Below are 16,155 nucleotides of genomic sequence, written 5' to 3'. Positions count from 1 at the left end.
ACGGGGATAGGGCTTGGGTGGGATTGTGATCGGTGCAGACTCGATGGGCTGAATAGCCTCCTTCTGTACTGTAGGATTCTGTGATTGGTGAGTGCAGGACTGGACCTGTAAGAACTGAAGGATAAGTCATGCTTTAATGGTAAAGTTTTGCCTTTCTTCCATCTCTCAGTGCCAGAGGTAATGAGTGTTGACAGGACCACTGATGGAGCTTAATACAACACTGGTAACCTCCGTGACCAGACTCTCTTAACTCGTATTCCATGAAATCTCAGCTTGGGTTGGGTGGTTAAGTGTTTTCTTTGTTCAATAATTATTCAAGGATTTATTTCTCAAAGTGGCGTGCTTTTTAGTTCTTCCAGTTTAATCACCCCAAACGAGTAATTCCAGCTTGTGTTCAAATTCCTTCATGGCTCTTCCCCTCCTTATCTTTGTAATCTCTTCCACTCCCTCTGAGATCTCTACATTGCTCCAATTCAGGCCTATTGTGCACCCCTCACCTTCTAACTCCACCATTGGCTACCGAGCCTTCAGCCACTTAGCCTTAAAAGCCCTTGAGTTCCTCCATTAAAGCCAATCTTTCCCGTCTCTCCTCCAAAACGCTCCTTAAACTCGACACAAGTCACTTGTGCCGATGTCTTTCCACATGGAGCTTTACTTAGGCTCTGACAAAGGGTCATCCAGACTCGAAACGTTGGCTCTATTCTCTCTCCACAGATGCTGTCAGACCTGCTGGGATTTTCCAGCATTTTCCGTTTTTGTTTCAGATTCCAGCAGCTGCAGTATTTTGCCTTTTTCTTTTCATGTGGACCTGGGTAGAAATTTATATGACAATGCTCTTGTGAAGAGGCTTGAGAAAGCTGACTATGTCAAGGGTGCTATATGAATGCATGTTGCTGTTGTAGTAACACTATTTTTTTAAATTCCCCAAGTAATGGTCTCCCTCTGTCTAATCATTGCTAAAACCTCTCTATATATTTTCAAATATTTAAGGATATTGCGAAATTCACAATGCTTTTCCTTGTCATTCAGGGGGGCTTGGACTGACTGGAAAATAGCTGAGTGCTATTTCCAACATTGACAGAGGTGAGTGTGTGGAACTAATTCAAGATTCCATAAATGAACAGAAAGTTCTGAGTAGAACTTTTTTTTTGTTCTGTACCAGTTCCAGTTTGGGATGTTAGTGCAGGGGATGGAAGCACTCGCTATTTTAAGCACCAAATATCAGCACTAACACTCCCAGAACAGGTTACACTAAGAATAAAGCTCCCTCTACACTGCCCCTATCAAACACTACCAGGACAGGTACAGTACGGGGTTAGATAAAGAGCAAAGCTCCCTCTACACTGGCCCCATCAAACATTCCCAGGACAGGTACAGCATGGGGTTAGATACAGAGTAAAGCTCCTTCTACACTGTCCCAATCAAACACTCCCAGGACAGTACAGCACGGGGTTAGATACAGAGTAAAGCTCCCTCTACACTGGGCCCAGCAAACACTCCCAGGACAGGTACAGCACAGGGTTAGATACAGAGTAAAGCTGCTTCTACACGGTCCCCATCAAACACTCCCAGGACAGGTACAGCACGGGATTAGAGACAGAGTAAAGCTCCCTGTACACTGTCCCCATCAAACACTCCCAGGACAGGTACAGCACGGGGTTAGATACAGAGTAAAGCTCCCTCTACACGGTCCCCATCAAACACTCCCAGGACAGGTACAGCACGGGATTAGAGACAGAGTAAAGCTCCCTGTACACTGTCCCCATCAAACACTCCCAGGACAGGTACAGCACGGTGTTAGATACAGAGTAAAGCTTTCTCTACACTGCCCCCATCAAACACTCCCAAGACAGGTACAGCATGGGGTTAGACACAGAGTAAAGCTCCCTCTACACTGTCCCCATCAATCACTCCCAGGACAGGTACAGCATGGGATTAGATACAGAGTAAAGATTCCTCTACACCTTCCCCATCAAACACTCCCAGGACAGGTACAGCACGGTGTTAGATACAGAGTAAAGCTCTCTCTACACTGCCCCCATCAAACACTCCCAAGACAGGTACAGCATGGGGTTAGACACAGAGTAAAGCTCCCTCTACACTGTCCCCATCAATCACTCCCAGGACAGGTACAGCATGGGATTAGATACAGAGTAAAGATTCCTCTACACCTTCCCCATCAAACACTCCCAGGACAGGTACAGCACGGGGTTAGATACAGAATAAAGCTCCCTCCACACTGTCCCCATCAAACACTCCCAGGACAGGTACAGCATGGGGTTAGATACAGAGTAAAGCTCCCTGTACACTGTCCCCATCAAACACTCCCAGGACAGGTACAGCACGGGGTTAGATACAGAGTAAAGCTCCCTCTACACGGTCCCCATCAAACACTCCCAGGACAGGTACAGCACGGGATTAGAGACAGAGTAAAGCTCTCTCTACACTGCCCCCATCAAACACTCCCAAGACAGGTACAGCATGGGGTTAGACACAGAGTAAAGCTCCCTCTACACTGTCCCCATCAATCACTCCCAGGACAGGTACAGCATGGGATTAGATACAGAGTAAAGATTCCTCTACACCTTCCCCATCAAACACTCCCAGGACAGGTACAGCACGGGGTTAGATACAGAGTAAAGCTCCCTCTACACTGTCCCCATCAAACACTCCCAGGACAGGTACAGCACGGGGTTAGATACAGAATAAAGCTCCCTCTACACTGTCCCATGACCATTTGGTTCTGTAAGTTGTGGTGAGGTTTGAATGTTGAGGTGAAAGGTCATTCAAGCCTTTTTGACAAAGAAAGTTTGAGGTTTATCGGCCCAGCATTTCCCAGCGGGTAATGTGATAGGTGGAACACAGATGGTGCTTTAACTATTTTTGGTACCATTATATTGGGTATTGTTGTATAAAGATGCTTATAGTGTATAACAGTAACATGCTGTGAGGAGCAACCTGTCTTCTGCACTCCTGTGTGTGGATCAGGGCATGTGGGTCTCACAGCCATATTCTCATGGAGATTCTTGATGTCACACTCTTCACATTCTCAAGCAGTTTGTGGGTCCGAGAAAGGTACAATCTGTGCGTTGCATAGGTCCTTTTCTCCTCCTCTCTCTCGTTCTCTCTCTCTCTCTCTCTCTGTGGAACATCCTACAATCAAACTCCGCCCCCCCACAACCAGGTTAATTCTGATTGGAGAAGGTGTAGCTCCCACTGGACAAGTCCCAGACCCAAGGAAACGTCCATCAATCAAAATGACTGCCAAGGAAGGAGGGCGAGGAGTCAGAGGTCAACCCGCTGTTGACCTCAGCTCCACCTCCGACCTCTAGATGACGTTCTCGAAAAGCTGCATCGACTTCATGATGTTTTCATCCTGAATCAAGAGGACAAATAATTAATGATCAACAAATACACAGACTCACATTCATTTACATATCGACACTCTCACTCCCACTCACTCCCACCCACTCCCACACACTCACTCACTCCACATTCACTTACATGGGCGGCACGGTGGCACAGTGGTTAGCACTGCTGCCTCACAGCGCCGGGGACCCCGGTTCAATTCCCGGCTTGGGTCACTGTCTGTGTGAAATTTGCACAATTTCCCCGTGTCTGGGTGGGTTTCCTCCGGGTGCTCCGGTTTCCTCCCACACTCCAAAGATATGCGGGTTAGGTGGATTGGTCATACTAAATTGCCCCTTAATGTCAGGGGGACTAGCTGGGGTAAATGCATGGGATAGGGCCTGGATGGGATTGTGATCGGTGCAGACTCGATGGGCCAAGTGGCCTCCTTCTGCACTGTAGATTCAATGATTCATACACCCCACACACACATTCACACTCCCATTCAGTCATAATCCTACTCATACTCACACTCACGCTCGCATTCACTCACACATTCCCACTCACTCACATACTCACACTCACTCACACACACATGCACACTCACACACACTAACACTCACTCACACATTCACACATTTTCCGCAATAACCTTTGATGTGACACCTTGTCAAATGCTTTCTGGAAATCTAAGTACAGTACATCCACCAGTTTCCCTTTATCTACAGCATGAGACTCATTCAAATAACTCCAATAAATTGATTAAATATGATTTCCCTTTCACAAAACCATGTTGATTCTGCCTGATTACCTTGAATTTTTCCAAGTGCCCTGCTATAACGTCTTTAATAAAAGCTTTGAACATTTTCACTGTGACAGATGTGAGGTTAACTGGCTGTAGTTTCCTGCTTTCTGTCTCCCGCCCGTTTTGAATAAAGGGGTTATATTTGTTAACATCTAATCTAATGGGACCTTCCCTGAATCTAGGCAATTTTGGACATTTAAAACCAATGCATCAACTCTCTCATTAGTCACTTCTTTCAGGACCTTAGGGTGAAGTCCACCCAGACCTGGGGTTTTGTCAGCCCCACAGACCCAATAATGTGCTCAGTACCCCTTCCCTGTAATTTTCCTGAGTTCCTCCCTCTCTTCCATTTCCTGTTGTGCAGCTATTTCTGGGATGTTACTTGTGTCCTGTATTGTGAGCATAGATACAAAATATCTGTCCAATTCATCCACCATCTGCCAACTTTTCATCATCTATTCCATAGATGCACGTTCCATAGGACCGACATCCACTTTGATCGAGCTTTTCTTATTTAAATATCTCCAGAAGTTCTTACAATCCATCTTTATATTTCTGGCTTCTTTCTCTCATTCTCGAATTGATCCCACCTCGATAATCTTTTTGTCATTCTTTGTTATTCTTTATTTTCTGTCCAATCTTTTGATCTGCCACCTACCCTTGTACAATTATATCTTCTCTCTTTAAGTTTAACACCATCTTTAATTTTTTTTGTGTTAATCATGGATGGTGATCTTTCCCTTGGAATATTTTCATTTTCATCAGAATGTATCTATTTTGCGTTTTCTGAAATATCCCTTCAAATGTCTCCCACCGAGGCTCTCTTCCCCAGCCCACCAGCACATTGGCGAGTTCACTTTAGCTAGTTCTGCTTTTATGCCCTCAGAGTTGCCCTTATTTCAGTTTAAAATACTAGTCTTGGGCGCACTCCTCTCGCTCAAAAAATGAATGTAAAATTCAATCATTTCATGATCACTGTTATCCCGGGGTGCCTTCACGATGAATTTATGAATTAATCCAATCTCATTGCACAATAGCAGGTCCCAGTACAGCCTGCTCTGAGGTTGGCTTCAGAACAAGCTGTTCAAATAAATTATCCTGTAAACATTCTATAAACTCCTTATCTACGCCACCACATGAATCTTGCAAGTTTCATGAAGAAATGCAAGGATTGGTATTTGATAGCCCTTAGAATGAAGCGGACAGACGGAGCGATGGAGCTCCCCAGGTTCCAGTGTGACTGGAGATGTGTGGGTGCTGCTTTTTCAGTGTCTGTCAGTGAGGATGCAGCAAGGGGACAGGGTCTAAGTTGAGGGAATAACAGAGATGGGAGTCGGGAAGAGCAGAATGATCTCAGTGAGGGAGAAAGGGATTATTAAGGACAGTAGGGGAGAGGCTGAAGGTGGCAGCAGGAATCAGTCTCTGAGAATAAAACGCAGTGAACTCCTGCTGTCTGACTTCAGTTCCTCTCAGCCCAACACCGCTCCGTATTTCTCACAGATACAGATCGGACACCTGGGGTTATTATCTCACCTTTTGGCATGTTTCGATAAACTCCTCAATGGTAACGACTCCATCCCTGTTCTTGTCCATTTTCTGTGGTGGGAAGTGAGATACAGAATGAAATGACAAGGCAATCAATCACCGTCACATCGCTGCAGGTTTCAATTCCTCATTCTGTCAGCGTAACAAAATCAACAAATAGGAATTTCCTGGACCTAAGTTAATGAGATCATCAAACACTCCCAGGACAGGTACAGCACGGGGTTAGATACAGAGTAAAGCTCCCTCCACACTGTCCCCATCAAACACTCCCAGGACAGGTACAGCACGGGGTTAGATACAGAGTAAAGCTCCCACCACACTGTCCCCATCAAACACTCCCAGGACAGGTACAGCACGGGGTTAGATACAGAGTAAAGCTCTCTCTACACTGTCCCCATCAAACACTCCCAGGACAGGTACAGCACGGGGTTAGATACAGAGTAAAGCTCCCTCTACACTGTCCCCATCAAACACTCCCAGGACAGGTACAGCACGGGGTTAGATACAGAGTAAAGCTCCCTCTACACTGTCCCCATCAAACACTCCCAGGACAGGTACAGCACGGGGTTAGATACAGAGTAAAGCTCTCTCTACACTGTCCCCATCAAACACTCCCAGGACAGGTACAGCACGGGGTTAGATACAGAGTAAAGCTCCCTCTACACTGTCCGCATCAAACACTCCCAGGACAGGTACAGCATGGGGTTAGATACAGAGTAAAGGTCCCTCTACACTGTCCCCATCAAACACTCCCAGGACAGGTATAGCACGGGGTTAGATACAGAGTAAAGCTCCCTCTACACTGTCCCCATCAAACACTCCCAGGACAGGTACAGCACGGGGTTAGATACAGAGTAAAGCTCCCTCTACACTGTCCCCATCAAACACTCCCAGGACAGGTACAGCTTGGGGTTAGATACAGAGTAAAGGTCCCTCTACACTGTCCCCATCAAACACTCCCAGGACAGGTACAGCACGGGGTTAGATACAGAGTAAAGCTCCCTCTACACTGTCCCCATCAAACACTCCCAGGACAGGTACAGCACGGGGTTAGATACAGAGTAAAGCTCTCTCTACACTGTCCCCATCAAACACTCCCAGGACAGGTACAGCACGGGGTTAGATACAGAGTAAAGCTCCCTCTACACTGTCCGCATCAAACACTCCCAGGACAGGTACAGCATGGGGTTAGATACAGAGTAAAGGTCCCTCTACACTGTCCCCATCAAACACTCCCAGGACAGGTATAGCACGGGGTTAGATACAGAGTAAAGCTCCCTCTACACTGTCCCCATCAAACACTCCCAGGACAGGTACAGCACGGGGTTAGATACAGAGTAAAGCTCCCTCTACACTGTCCCCATCAAACACTCCCAGGACAGGTACAGCTTGGGGTTCGATACAGAGTAAAGGTCCCTCTACACTGTCCCCATCAAACACTCCCAGGACAGGTATAGCACGGGGTTAGATACAGAGTAAAGCTCCCTCTACACTGTCCCCATCAAACACTCCCAGGACAGATACAGCATGGGGTTAGATACAGAGTAAAGGTCCCTCTATACTGTCCCCATCAAACATTCCTAGGACAGGTACAGTACAGAGTTAGATACAGAACAAAGCTCCCTCTACACTGTCCCCATCAAACACTCCCAGGTTAGGTACAGCACGGGGTTAGATACAGAATAAAGCTCCCTCTACACTGTCCCCATCAAACACTCCCAGGGCAGGTACATCATGGGGTTAGATACAGAGTAAAGCTCCCTCTATACTGTTCCTTTAAGCTGATGGTTTGCAGTGTTTGATATCTTACCTGGAAGAAGGTTTCAACATGTTCCTGTGGTGAATCCTCCCTCACTGTTGGGTATGTATACTTTCCCATCATATCATAAATGGATTTCATAATATCCAACATTTCCTGCAACATAAATCGGAGCAAAAAAAAGACATTGTTAAGCAAATTGCCATCTCCATTCCTATCAACTCCACGCCTCTTTCTGGTGATTGGGGACTGCCCCTTGCAGGTGAATCTCCGTAGGAAATTCTACTGATCCACCAGTGTAACATCAGCAGATACCTTAGCTTAGGCATCCAACGGCCCTGCCCAAGGAATCAGCATGGTGGCACAGTGGTTTGCACTGCTGCCTCACAGCGTCTGGGACCCGGGTTCAATTCCAGCCTTGGATGACTGTGTGGAGTTTGCACTTTCTTCCCATGTCTGCATCTCCCCATGTCTGCATGGGTTTCCTCCGGTTTCCTCCCACACTCCAAAGATGTGCAGGTCAGGTGCATTGACCATGCTAACTTACCCCTTAGTGTCCAAAGACGTTCGGGTAAGGTGGATTAGCCATGCTAAATTGCCTCTTAAGGTTCAATGATGTGTAGGTTCGGGGGATTAGCCACGGGAAATACACTGGAGTATGAGAATAGGGCGGAGGGGAGGGTAGGATGCTCTTTTGGAGAGTCGGTTCAGACTCAATGGGCCGAATGGCCTCCTTTGGCAGTGTAGGGATTCTGTAATTGTCTGAAATTTCCACTGTTGATGTTTCAGTTACATTCAACAATGACTGCCTTTGTCTAGCACCAATAAATGGTAAAACATCGCAAGGCGCTTCTCAGGAACATTATTGAATTAAACCTGACACCAAAATGCTTACAGAGATATTGGGAGATATAGGCAGACCTTTGGTCAAATGCGTAGAGTTTACGGAGCATTGGAATGCAATAGAGCGTGTGGAGGAGTTTAAGGAATGAATTGCAGAGTTAGGGCCCAGACAACGGAAAACATAGCTGCCAATGGTGGAGCGATTCAAACTGGGGATTCTCAAAGAGCCAGAATTGGACAGGTTTTGGGCTGGATTAGAGAACAGAGATAGGACGAGCTGTGTCCATGGAGGATGTGAATTTTAAAAATCAAGACAAATCCAGATTGGGAGATGTAGAGTAAAAGGTTAAAATCGAGAGCGACTGTAATGCAGTATCACATGACTAAAAGACTGAGATTTGATAGGATGTAAAAGTATAACCTGGTGTAGAGTGAGCGAGACATATAGAGATCTGTAAATAAATAATAATGATTTTTATGAATAACAATCCATGGTAGCATTCTTAGAGTAAGAGGCAAGCCCTAAAGAAACCCCATCTAGACCCTGAACCCAAGGTGCAACATGGCGGCAGCGGACAAAGCATAAATACCCGGAAAATCTCCAAGAGGTGATTGCAGTCCTGAGAGGCCTCAGAATCCTTGGAAATGATAGGATAAAAAGATTAAAGACTCACCTAAGAACAGAGCATGGTGGGTGCTGCAGTACAAGCAGACACAGAGTCCAGACAGCAGTGAGTATAGAACACAATCCAGCACCAAACTACTCAATAAGCAGCAATCCAGAGTTCAGGGTAAGCATGGAGTCTACATTGCCAATCCCAGGATCAGTCTGAAACGTGGAATGTTTGCACCGAGCTCAACACTGGGATCATTGGAAGGAAAGATTCTCCAGATACAAAACAGCTTCTGGTTTGCATAAGAAAGAGCAGAGGGATCAGTACTTTACTCTGCACAGTCGGGGCCATAGCAATGATATGGCTGCAAAATAGAGTGTTGATGAGGCTTTGAGCTCGTGTCCTTCAGACACTCAATTCATATTTCAGAATTAATCTATTCAATCTTTTGCAAATGAAGGAAGATTTAACTTTCACAAACGCAGTACAGATAGGATGACAGACTGTGTGTGCGGCACAGTGGCACAGTGGTTGGCATTGCTGCCTCACAGCGCCAGGGACCCGGGTTCGATTCCAGCTTGGGTCACTGTCTGTGTGGAGTCTGCACATTCTCCTTGTGTCTCCGAGTACTCCGGTTTCCTTCCACAGTCCAAAGATGTGCGGGTTAGGTGGATTGGCCATGCTAAATTGCCGCTTAGTGTCAGGGGACTAATTATGGTAAATGCATGGGGTTATGGGGATAGGGCCTAGATGGGATTGTGGTCAGTGCAGACTCAATGGGCTGAATGGCCTCCTTCTGCACTGTAGGATTCTATGGTGCATTGGAAGCAAAACAGAATGGTTGTTCATGGGGAAAGTGATGTCTCTTGGAGAAAAATAAGTGAAGCTATTCAATACATCAGACAGAAAAGAGGAAATGCAGTAAAGCAAAGGATGAAGTGTTCCAAGCACCACCTTGAGATGCTCTTGGTGTAACCAGAAAACCTTGCACATGTGGGAAGAATGACCAGCAGGGGGAGCAGAGTGTCACAACTGTGGGAAGGTAGGATACATCAAAATAGTTTACAAATTCAAAGTTCCTATAGCTCGCAGGTAGAAAGAAACAGCAACTAAAGTAAGTGAGATCACAAAAAATAGAACAGCTGCTGAAAAAACAAATAACCTTCCAAAGAGAAGTTAATGAAACAGAGAATAATTGTCAGAACATTCAATTAGAAATTGATGGTCACCCCATGGAATTCAAGCTAGGTGCCGGCGCAGGTGTTTCAGTGTTATCTGATCAAGTGTAATGGCTTAAAGATATAACATTACAGCAATCCTCCATTCAGTTGCAATGTCCAGGAGGGACCATACTGGAAGTGATAGGGCAACACCTAACGGGATTAAGTTACAAGGATAAAGAAATTGTTGAACGCCTGTAAGTTATACAGAACCAGCAGTCATCATTATTGAGCAGAAACGCGTGTTTGCAGTTGAGATTCATTTACAAGGTTGATGAAATTTCTGATGAGCAGTTGATTAATGTATTCAGGAATAAAGTTCCATCCTTATTTTCAGGTTTAGGAAAGCTGAAGACAGAGTGTCATGTAGCTCTAACAGCAGATGCTAAGCCTATATGTCTCTACACAGAGGGGAACATCCGTCACACTCTCTTGGACAAATTCAAGAGTGAAATTGAACATATGTTACAACAGGGGGTCATCTCTCCAGTAAAGGATATACTGGCACTGGAGGGGGTGCAGAGGAGATTCACTAAGTTGATTCCGGAGTTGAGAGGGTTGGCTTATGAGGAGAGACTGAGTAGACTGGGACTATACTCATTGGAATTTAGAAGAATGAGGGGAGATCTTCTAGAAACATATAAGATTATGAAGGGAATAGATAAGATAGAAGCAGGGAAGTTGTTTCCACTGGCAGGTGAAACTAGAATTAGGGGGCATGGCCTCAAAATAAGGGGAATGAATTGAGGAAGAACTTCTTCACACAAAGGGTTGTGAATCTGTGGAAATCCCTGCCCAGTGAAGCAGTTAAGGCTACCTCATTGAATGTTTTTAAGGCAAGGATAGATACATTTTTGAACAGTAAAGGAATTAAGGGTTATGGTGAGCGGGCGGGTAAGTGGAGCTGAGTCCACGAAAAGATCAGCCATGATCTTATTGAATGGCGGAGCAGGCTCGAGGGGCCAGATGGCCTATTCCTGCTCCTAGTTCTTATGTTCTTATATTCTTATGTTCTGATCTTATAGAAACATATAAGATTATGAAGGGAATAGATAAGATAGAAGCAGGGAAGTTGTTTTCACTGGCAGGTGAAACTAGAACTAGGGGGCATAGCCTCAAAATAAGGGGGAGCAGATTTAGGACTGAGTTGAGGAGGAACTTCTTCATACAAAAGGTTGTGAATCTGTGGAATTCCCTGCCCAGTGAAGCAGTTAAGGCTCCCTCATTGAATGTTTTTAAGGCAAAGATAGATACATTTTTGAACAGTAAAGGAATTAAGGGTTATGGTGAGCGGGCGGGTAAGTGGAGCTGAGTCCACAAAAAGATCAGCCATGATCTTATTGAATGGCGGAGCAGGCTCGAGGGGCCAGATGGCCTACTCCTGCTCCTAGTTCTTATGTTCTTATGTTTTAAGTAACCATAGCAATAAAGTGAAGTTCTGGAATGGTCAAGTACAAAGCTAATGGTTCAGTTAGAATCGGCATGGACTAGACTCAATTAGACAAGTCAGTCGAGTGCTTCAGTGGATGAAAGTCTTGCTAAGTTAGCAAAAAGTATGTTCTTTACAAAGTTAAATGCTTACTGTGGCTTGTGGTAGTTACATCCGGACAAAGAATCCAGATTGTTAACAACTTTTATCACAATAGGGTGCCATTTGGAATTGCTTCTGCACCTGAGATATTCCAAACAATGACCCCTGAAGGCATGGAAGGAGTAATATGCCTTCTGCACGACATTCTCATTCATGGTTCATTGAAGGAAGAACATGACCATCAAGGGAGAGCAGTCCTCACGATTCTGTAAGAAGCAGGTTTGACATTGAACGAAAAATGTGAATTTGTAAAGCCTGAGATAAAATTCTTAGGGCACATTGTAAAAGCTTCAGGAATTATGGCCAATCCACAGAAAACCAAGGTGATCAGAAAGTTCCCACAACCTAGAACCATCACAGAATTACAAAGCTTCTTTGGGAAGGTCAACCAAGTGGGCAAGTTCCTACCCAACTTTTGGAAATCAATGAGCTGTTCCGACAGCTGTTGATATGAGGTCAGCACCGATGCTGGAATATGGAACAGCTTTTGACAAATTCAAAAGTTTCCATTCACCAGGAATTCTAGCACAATTGTTGACCCAGAGTTCCAACAATTGTAGCAATGGGCGCATCATCTACAAACATTTTAAAATTCTTTCATGGGATGTGGGCATCACTGTTAAGGTCAGGATTTGCTGCACATTCCTAATTTCACACCGTTTAAAAATAAGGCATCTCCCATTTATTACAGAGGTGAGAAGAACTTTCTTCTCAGAGGCCCATGAATCTTTGGAACTCTCTTCCTCAGAGCGTGGAGGAGGCAGCTTCAATTAATATCTTTACGACTAAGGTAGATAGATTCTTGACTACCTTAAGAAGGAAGTCAATGTTTATTGGGGGGAGGTGGAATGTGAAGTTGAGGCCACAATCAGATCAGCCATGATCTTATTGAGTGGCGGAGCAGGCTCGAGGGGCTGAATGGCCTCCTCCTAATTCATATTTCCCTTGCTCAGCCATTTCAGGGGGCAGTTAAGAGCCAATCACATTTCTGTGGGCCTGGAGTCACATGTAGGCCAGACCCGGTAAAGACGGCAGATTTCCTCCATGAGTGAAGCAGATGGGTTTTTACAACAGTCGATGATAGTTTCATGGTCACCATTACTGAGACCAGCTTTATATTCCAGATTAACCAATTAATTGTATTTAGATTCCACCAACAAACATGGTGGAATTTGAACCCATGTCCCCAAAGCATTAGCCTGGACCTCTGCATTACCAGTCCAGTGAGACATTATCACTATGCCACCATTCCCCCCTGCCACCACACTGCTTGGGCGTGGTGTTGTTTCAAGTTCAAAATATGGATCAAGCAGGCCAGTTTATTATGTCTCAAGATCACTTGTTTTATTCATTTGTGGGACATGGGGATCGCTGGCTGGACAGCATTTATTGCCCCTCCCTAACTGAGAATCAACCACATTGCTGTGACTCTGGAGTCACATGTAGGCCAGACCAGGTAAGGACAGCAGATTTCCTTCCCTAAAGGATGTTAGTGAACCAAATGGGTTTTTCCGACAATTGACAATGGTTTCATGGTCATCAGTAGATTCTTAATTCCAGATATTTTTTATTGAATTCAAATTCCACCACTTGCTGTGGCGGGATTCGAACCCGGGTTCCCAGGACATTAGCTGAGTTTTTGGATTAATAGTCGAGTGATAAAACCACTAGGCCATCACCTCCTCTTACAGACGCAGAGAAAAGCTACGTAATCAAAGAAAACATTAGCAACCACATGGGCCTGTGAAAAGTTCTCTGATTATGTTATGTGATTGGGGTTTAAAATTGAAACAGACCACAAACCTTTGGTTATCCTTCTTAACCTAAAGGACTTTGCAAAAATGTCACTTGGAATTCAACATTTTAGACTGAGACTCAGGAGCTACAATTCAGTTACTGAGTATGTTGAAGGGAAATAGCAAACAACAGCAAATGCATAGCCAGCAGCAGAATGAACTACTTTGCACCCGCCACTTTCCTTCCCGGCACTTGGGAATGGATTTATTTGAGTTTAAAGGCAAAGTGTTCTTCATTGTGACTGTTTACTACCCCAGATCTTTGAAGTGAGTAGACTACACAGCACCATGGCAGGACAGTCATCACGTCATTAAAAAGAATCTTCACCACGTATGGCATCCCGGACATTGTGGTGCCAGACAACAGACCTCAGTTTGTTACAGAGACATTGTACAGAACTGTGGCTTCATACATGTGACTAGATCACCCAGACATCCTCAATCGAATGGAAAAGCAGGAAGAGGAGTTTGAACAATCAAGGAATTGATGAAAAAGAACGAAGATATTAACTTAGTCCTTCTTAACTATAGAAACTCATCGCTAAAATACAGGCTCCCGCCGTCAGAATTATTGATGGGAAGACAGCTGTGATCAGAACCTCCAGCTCAACAATAAAAACTTGAAAATGCTACAGCCCGGAGAGAGGGATTGTGGATATGGGATTGGTGGAAAGAAGGCATTGTAATCGAAAGAGCTGTACAGCCGAGATACAGCGGATACCACAGCAGAATGATGGATGTGGGGTTGGGGAGGGGGACATATCGCTGCAGAATGATGGATGTGGGGTTGGGGAGGGGGACATATCGCTGCAGAATGATGGATGTGGGGTTGGGGAGGGGGACATATCGAGATCCACCCATTGAGAGTTGCCAGCCAATCAGAGGCTGGTTGTTCTATTGAATGGCAACTGGGGAGGCAGTGCCAAAGACCGGGGAATCATCACTGGTTGTCAGTCCGGAGGTGAGTGAGGGCATGAGGGGGATGGGCAGCAAGGGCAGGACGTTAGCAGCAAGGGCAGGGGTTCAGCAGCAAGGGAGGGGGTGGCTCTCAGCCCCCTTACCATTTGACCATAAGAAATAGGAGCAGAATTAGGCCATTCGCTCCATCGAGTCTGCTCCGCCATTCGATCATGGCTGATATGATTCTCATCCCCATTCTCCTGCCTTTTCCCCATAACCTTTAAAAGTTAGACACTGACTGCCTTTGAATGAGGCGCTGCCCCTCCTGGGATCCCACAGGTTCACACCAGCAGTGGCTGGTTAAGGCCCTCGTACAGGCCTAACCCGGAGGCAGGGTAGACAGGCCCCCCTCAGCCTCTGAACTAGGGTGGAGGTTAGAAAGCAGCCGAGTGTCTGCCCACCACCCTCCCGCCTGATCAAATAACGCCCCCCCCCCCCCGCCTTCTGTTGCATTTATATAGTGCGTTTCACAAACTCAGGACATCCCTAAACACCCCACAGCCAATGAAATACTTTTGAAATGTAGTTGCACTTGTAATGTATCTTGCAAAGTAGATTAATGAATGGGTTGGTTAATGAAGGTAGCTATGTACAGAGAGGGATAGGAAGGCCAACGGACCCCAGACTCCGAACCGGTGAGGAAAATCCACGCTCAGCTCCAGGGTTCACTCCCTCCGGCCAGATTGGCCACATGGGTCACATGACCCTCTGAGCAGAGAGCTTGCCCTTTAGAGGGGGTGCCCTAACACCCTCCCACCCCACAGGGTGTGGTTGGAGGGTCCAACCACACCCACCAACAGGGGAGGGCACAAGATTGCACCCAAAGGGCTCTGTTTAGTTGCGGTGAGTTCCAGACTGAAGCAAACGTGGCCTTTACTCACATTACAAGTGTGATTACATTTCAAAAGTACCTCATTGGCTGTGAGGTGTTTAGGGATATCCTGAGGTTGTGAAAGGCACTATATAAATGCAACAGAAGTTTCTTCCTTTTTCCCTTCGCTCCCCCCCCCGCCCCCGTGTCTATGAGGGACCAATAACCGTCCGAACTATCTCCTCCTGTGTTCTCACGTTACCTCTCTGGTTATGCAGCCGTCTTTATTCAAATCGTACAGGTTAAAGGCCCAGCTGAGTTTGTCATCGATTGTCCCACGCAGGATGACAGATAAACCTGTCACAAAGTTCTGTAAGAGAAGGACAGAAGATAAGGAACAGGGGATGGTGTACAGGCGAACATGTGAACAGCGAATCTCTGGAGCATTCCCTATCCAGTCCAGAATCGCTTCGATTAGCCTGAGGCTGATCTGTAGCTCTACTTCATTCCCACATCTTTCGCTCTGAATCATTTGACACCCTGATCCAAGACCAAGTTATCACCCTCTGGCTTCAATGTATCATCAATATCCCATCGATACCCATAAGCTCTCGTGGGAGAGAGTTTCACATTTCTAACACATCTGTTTTGACGTTTTGTTACCCACCAAGGAGAAGATGTCCCCCTCCCCAGTCCCACCTCCTCACCATGGCCCCCTGAAAACCCACTGACCTCAAAACTGACAGAGCCGTTGTGGTCTGTGTCAAAAGCGTTGAATAGAAAGTGTGCATACATACTGGAATCTGTGAAGAAAAACACCATCTGTCAGGAAACAAAAGGACTCAGTTCATTCATTCAGTTAT

The 16,155-nt window shown here is 45.7% G+C and overlaps 1 protein-coding gene across 1 annotated transcript in view; it reads right to left on the bottom strand.

Annotated features, from left to right (window-relative positions):
- Positions 1–3,233: 3,233 nt before the first annotated feature.
- LOC144500866 (A-type potassium channel modulatory protein KCNIP2-like) overlaps positions 3,234–16,155 on the bottom strand; it is a 150,399-nt gene continuing 137,477 nt past the window's right edge. Inside the window, exons 4-8 of the mRNA XM_078224339.1 lie at positions 16,025–16,095; positions 15,555–15,662; positions 7,509–7,613; positions 5,687–5,749; positions 3,234–3,376 (exon numbers count right to left, since the gene is read on the bottom strand). Coding sequence (XP_078080465.1) covers positions 3,329–3,376; positions 5,687–5,749; positions 7,509–7,613; positions 15,555–15,662; positions 16,025–16,095 — 395 coding nt within the window. The 3' untranslated portion in view covers positions 3,234–3,328. The remainder of the gene's footprint in view (positions 3,377–5,686; positions 5,750–7,508; positions 7,614–15,554; positions 15,663–16,024; positions 16,096–16,155) is intronic.

The sequence above is a fragment of the Mustelus asterias genome, chromosome 11 (genome assembly GCF_964213995.1).
Source record: "Mustelus asterias chromosome 11, sMusAst1.hap1.1, whole genome shotgun sequence".
Taxonomy (NCBI): Eukaryota; Metazoa; Chordata; class Chondrichthyes; order Carcharhiniformes; family Triakidae; genus Mustelus; species Mustelus asterias.
Note: the sequence above shows the minus strand (reverse complement) of the source record. Positions and strands in the feature narration are given on the sequence as shown.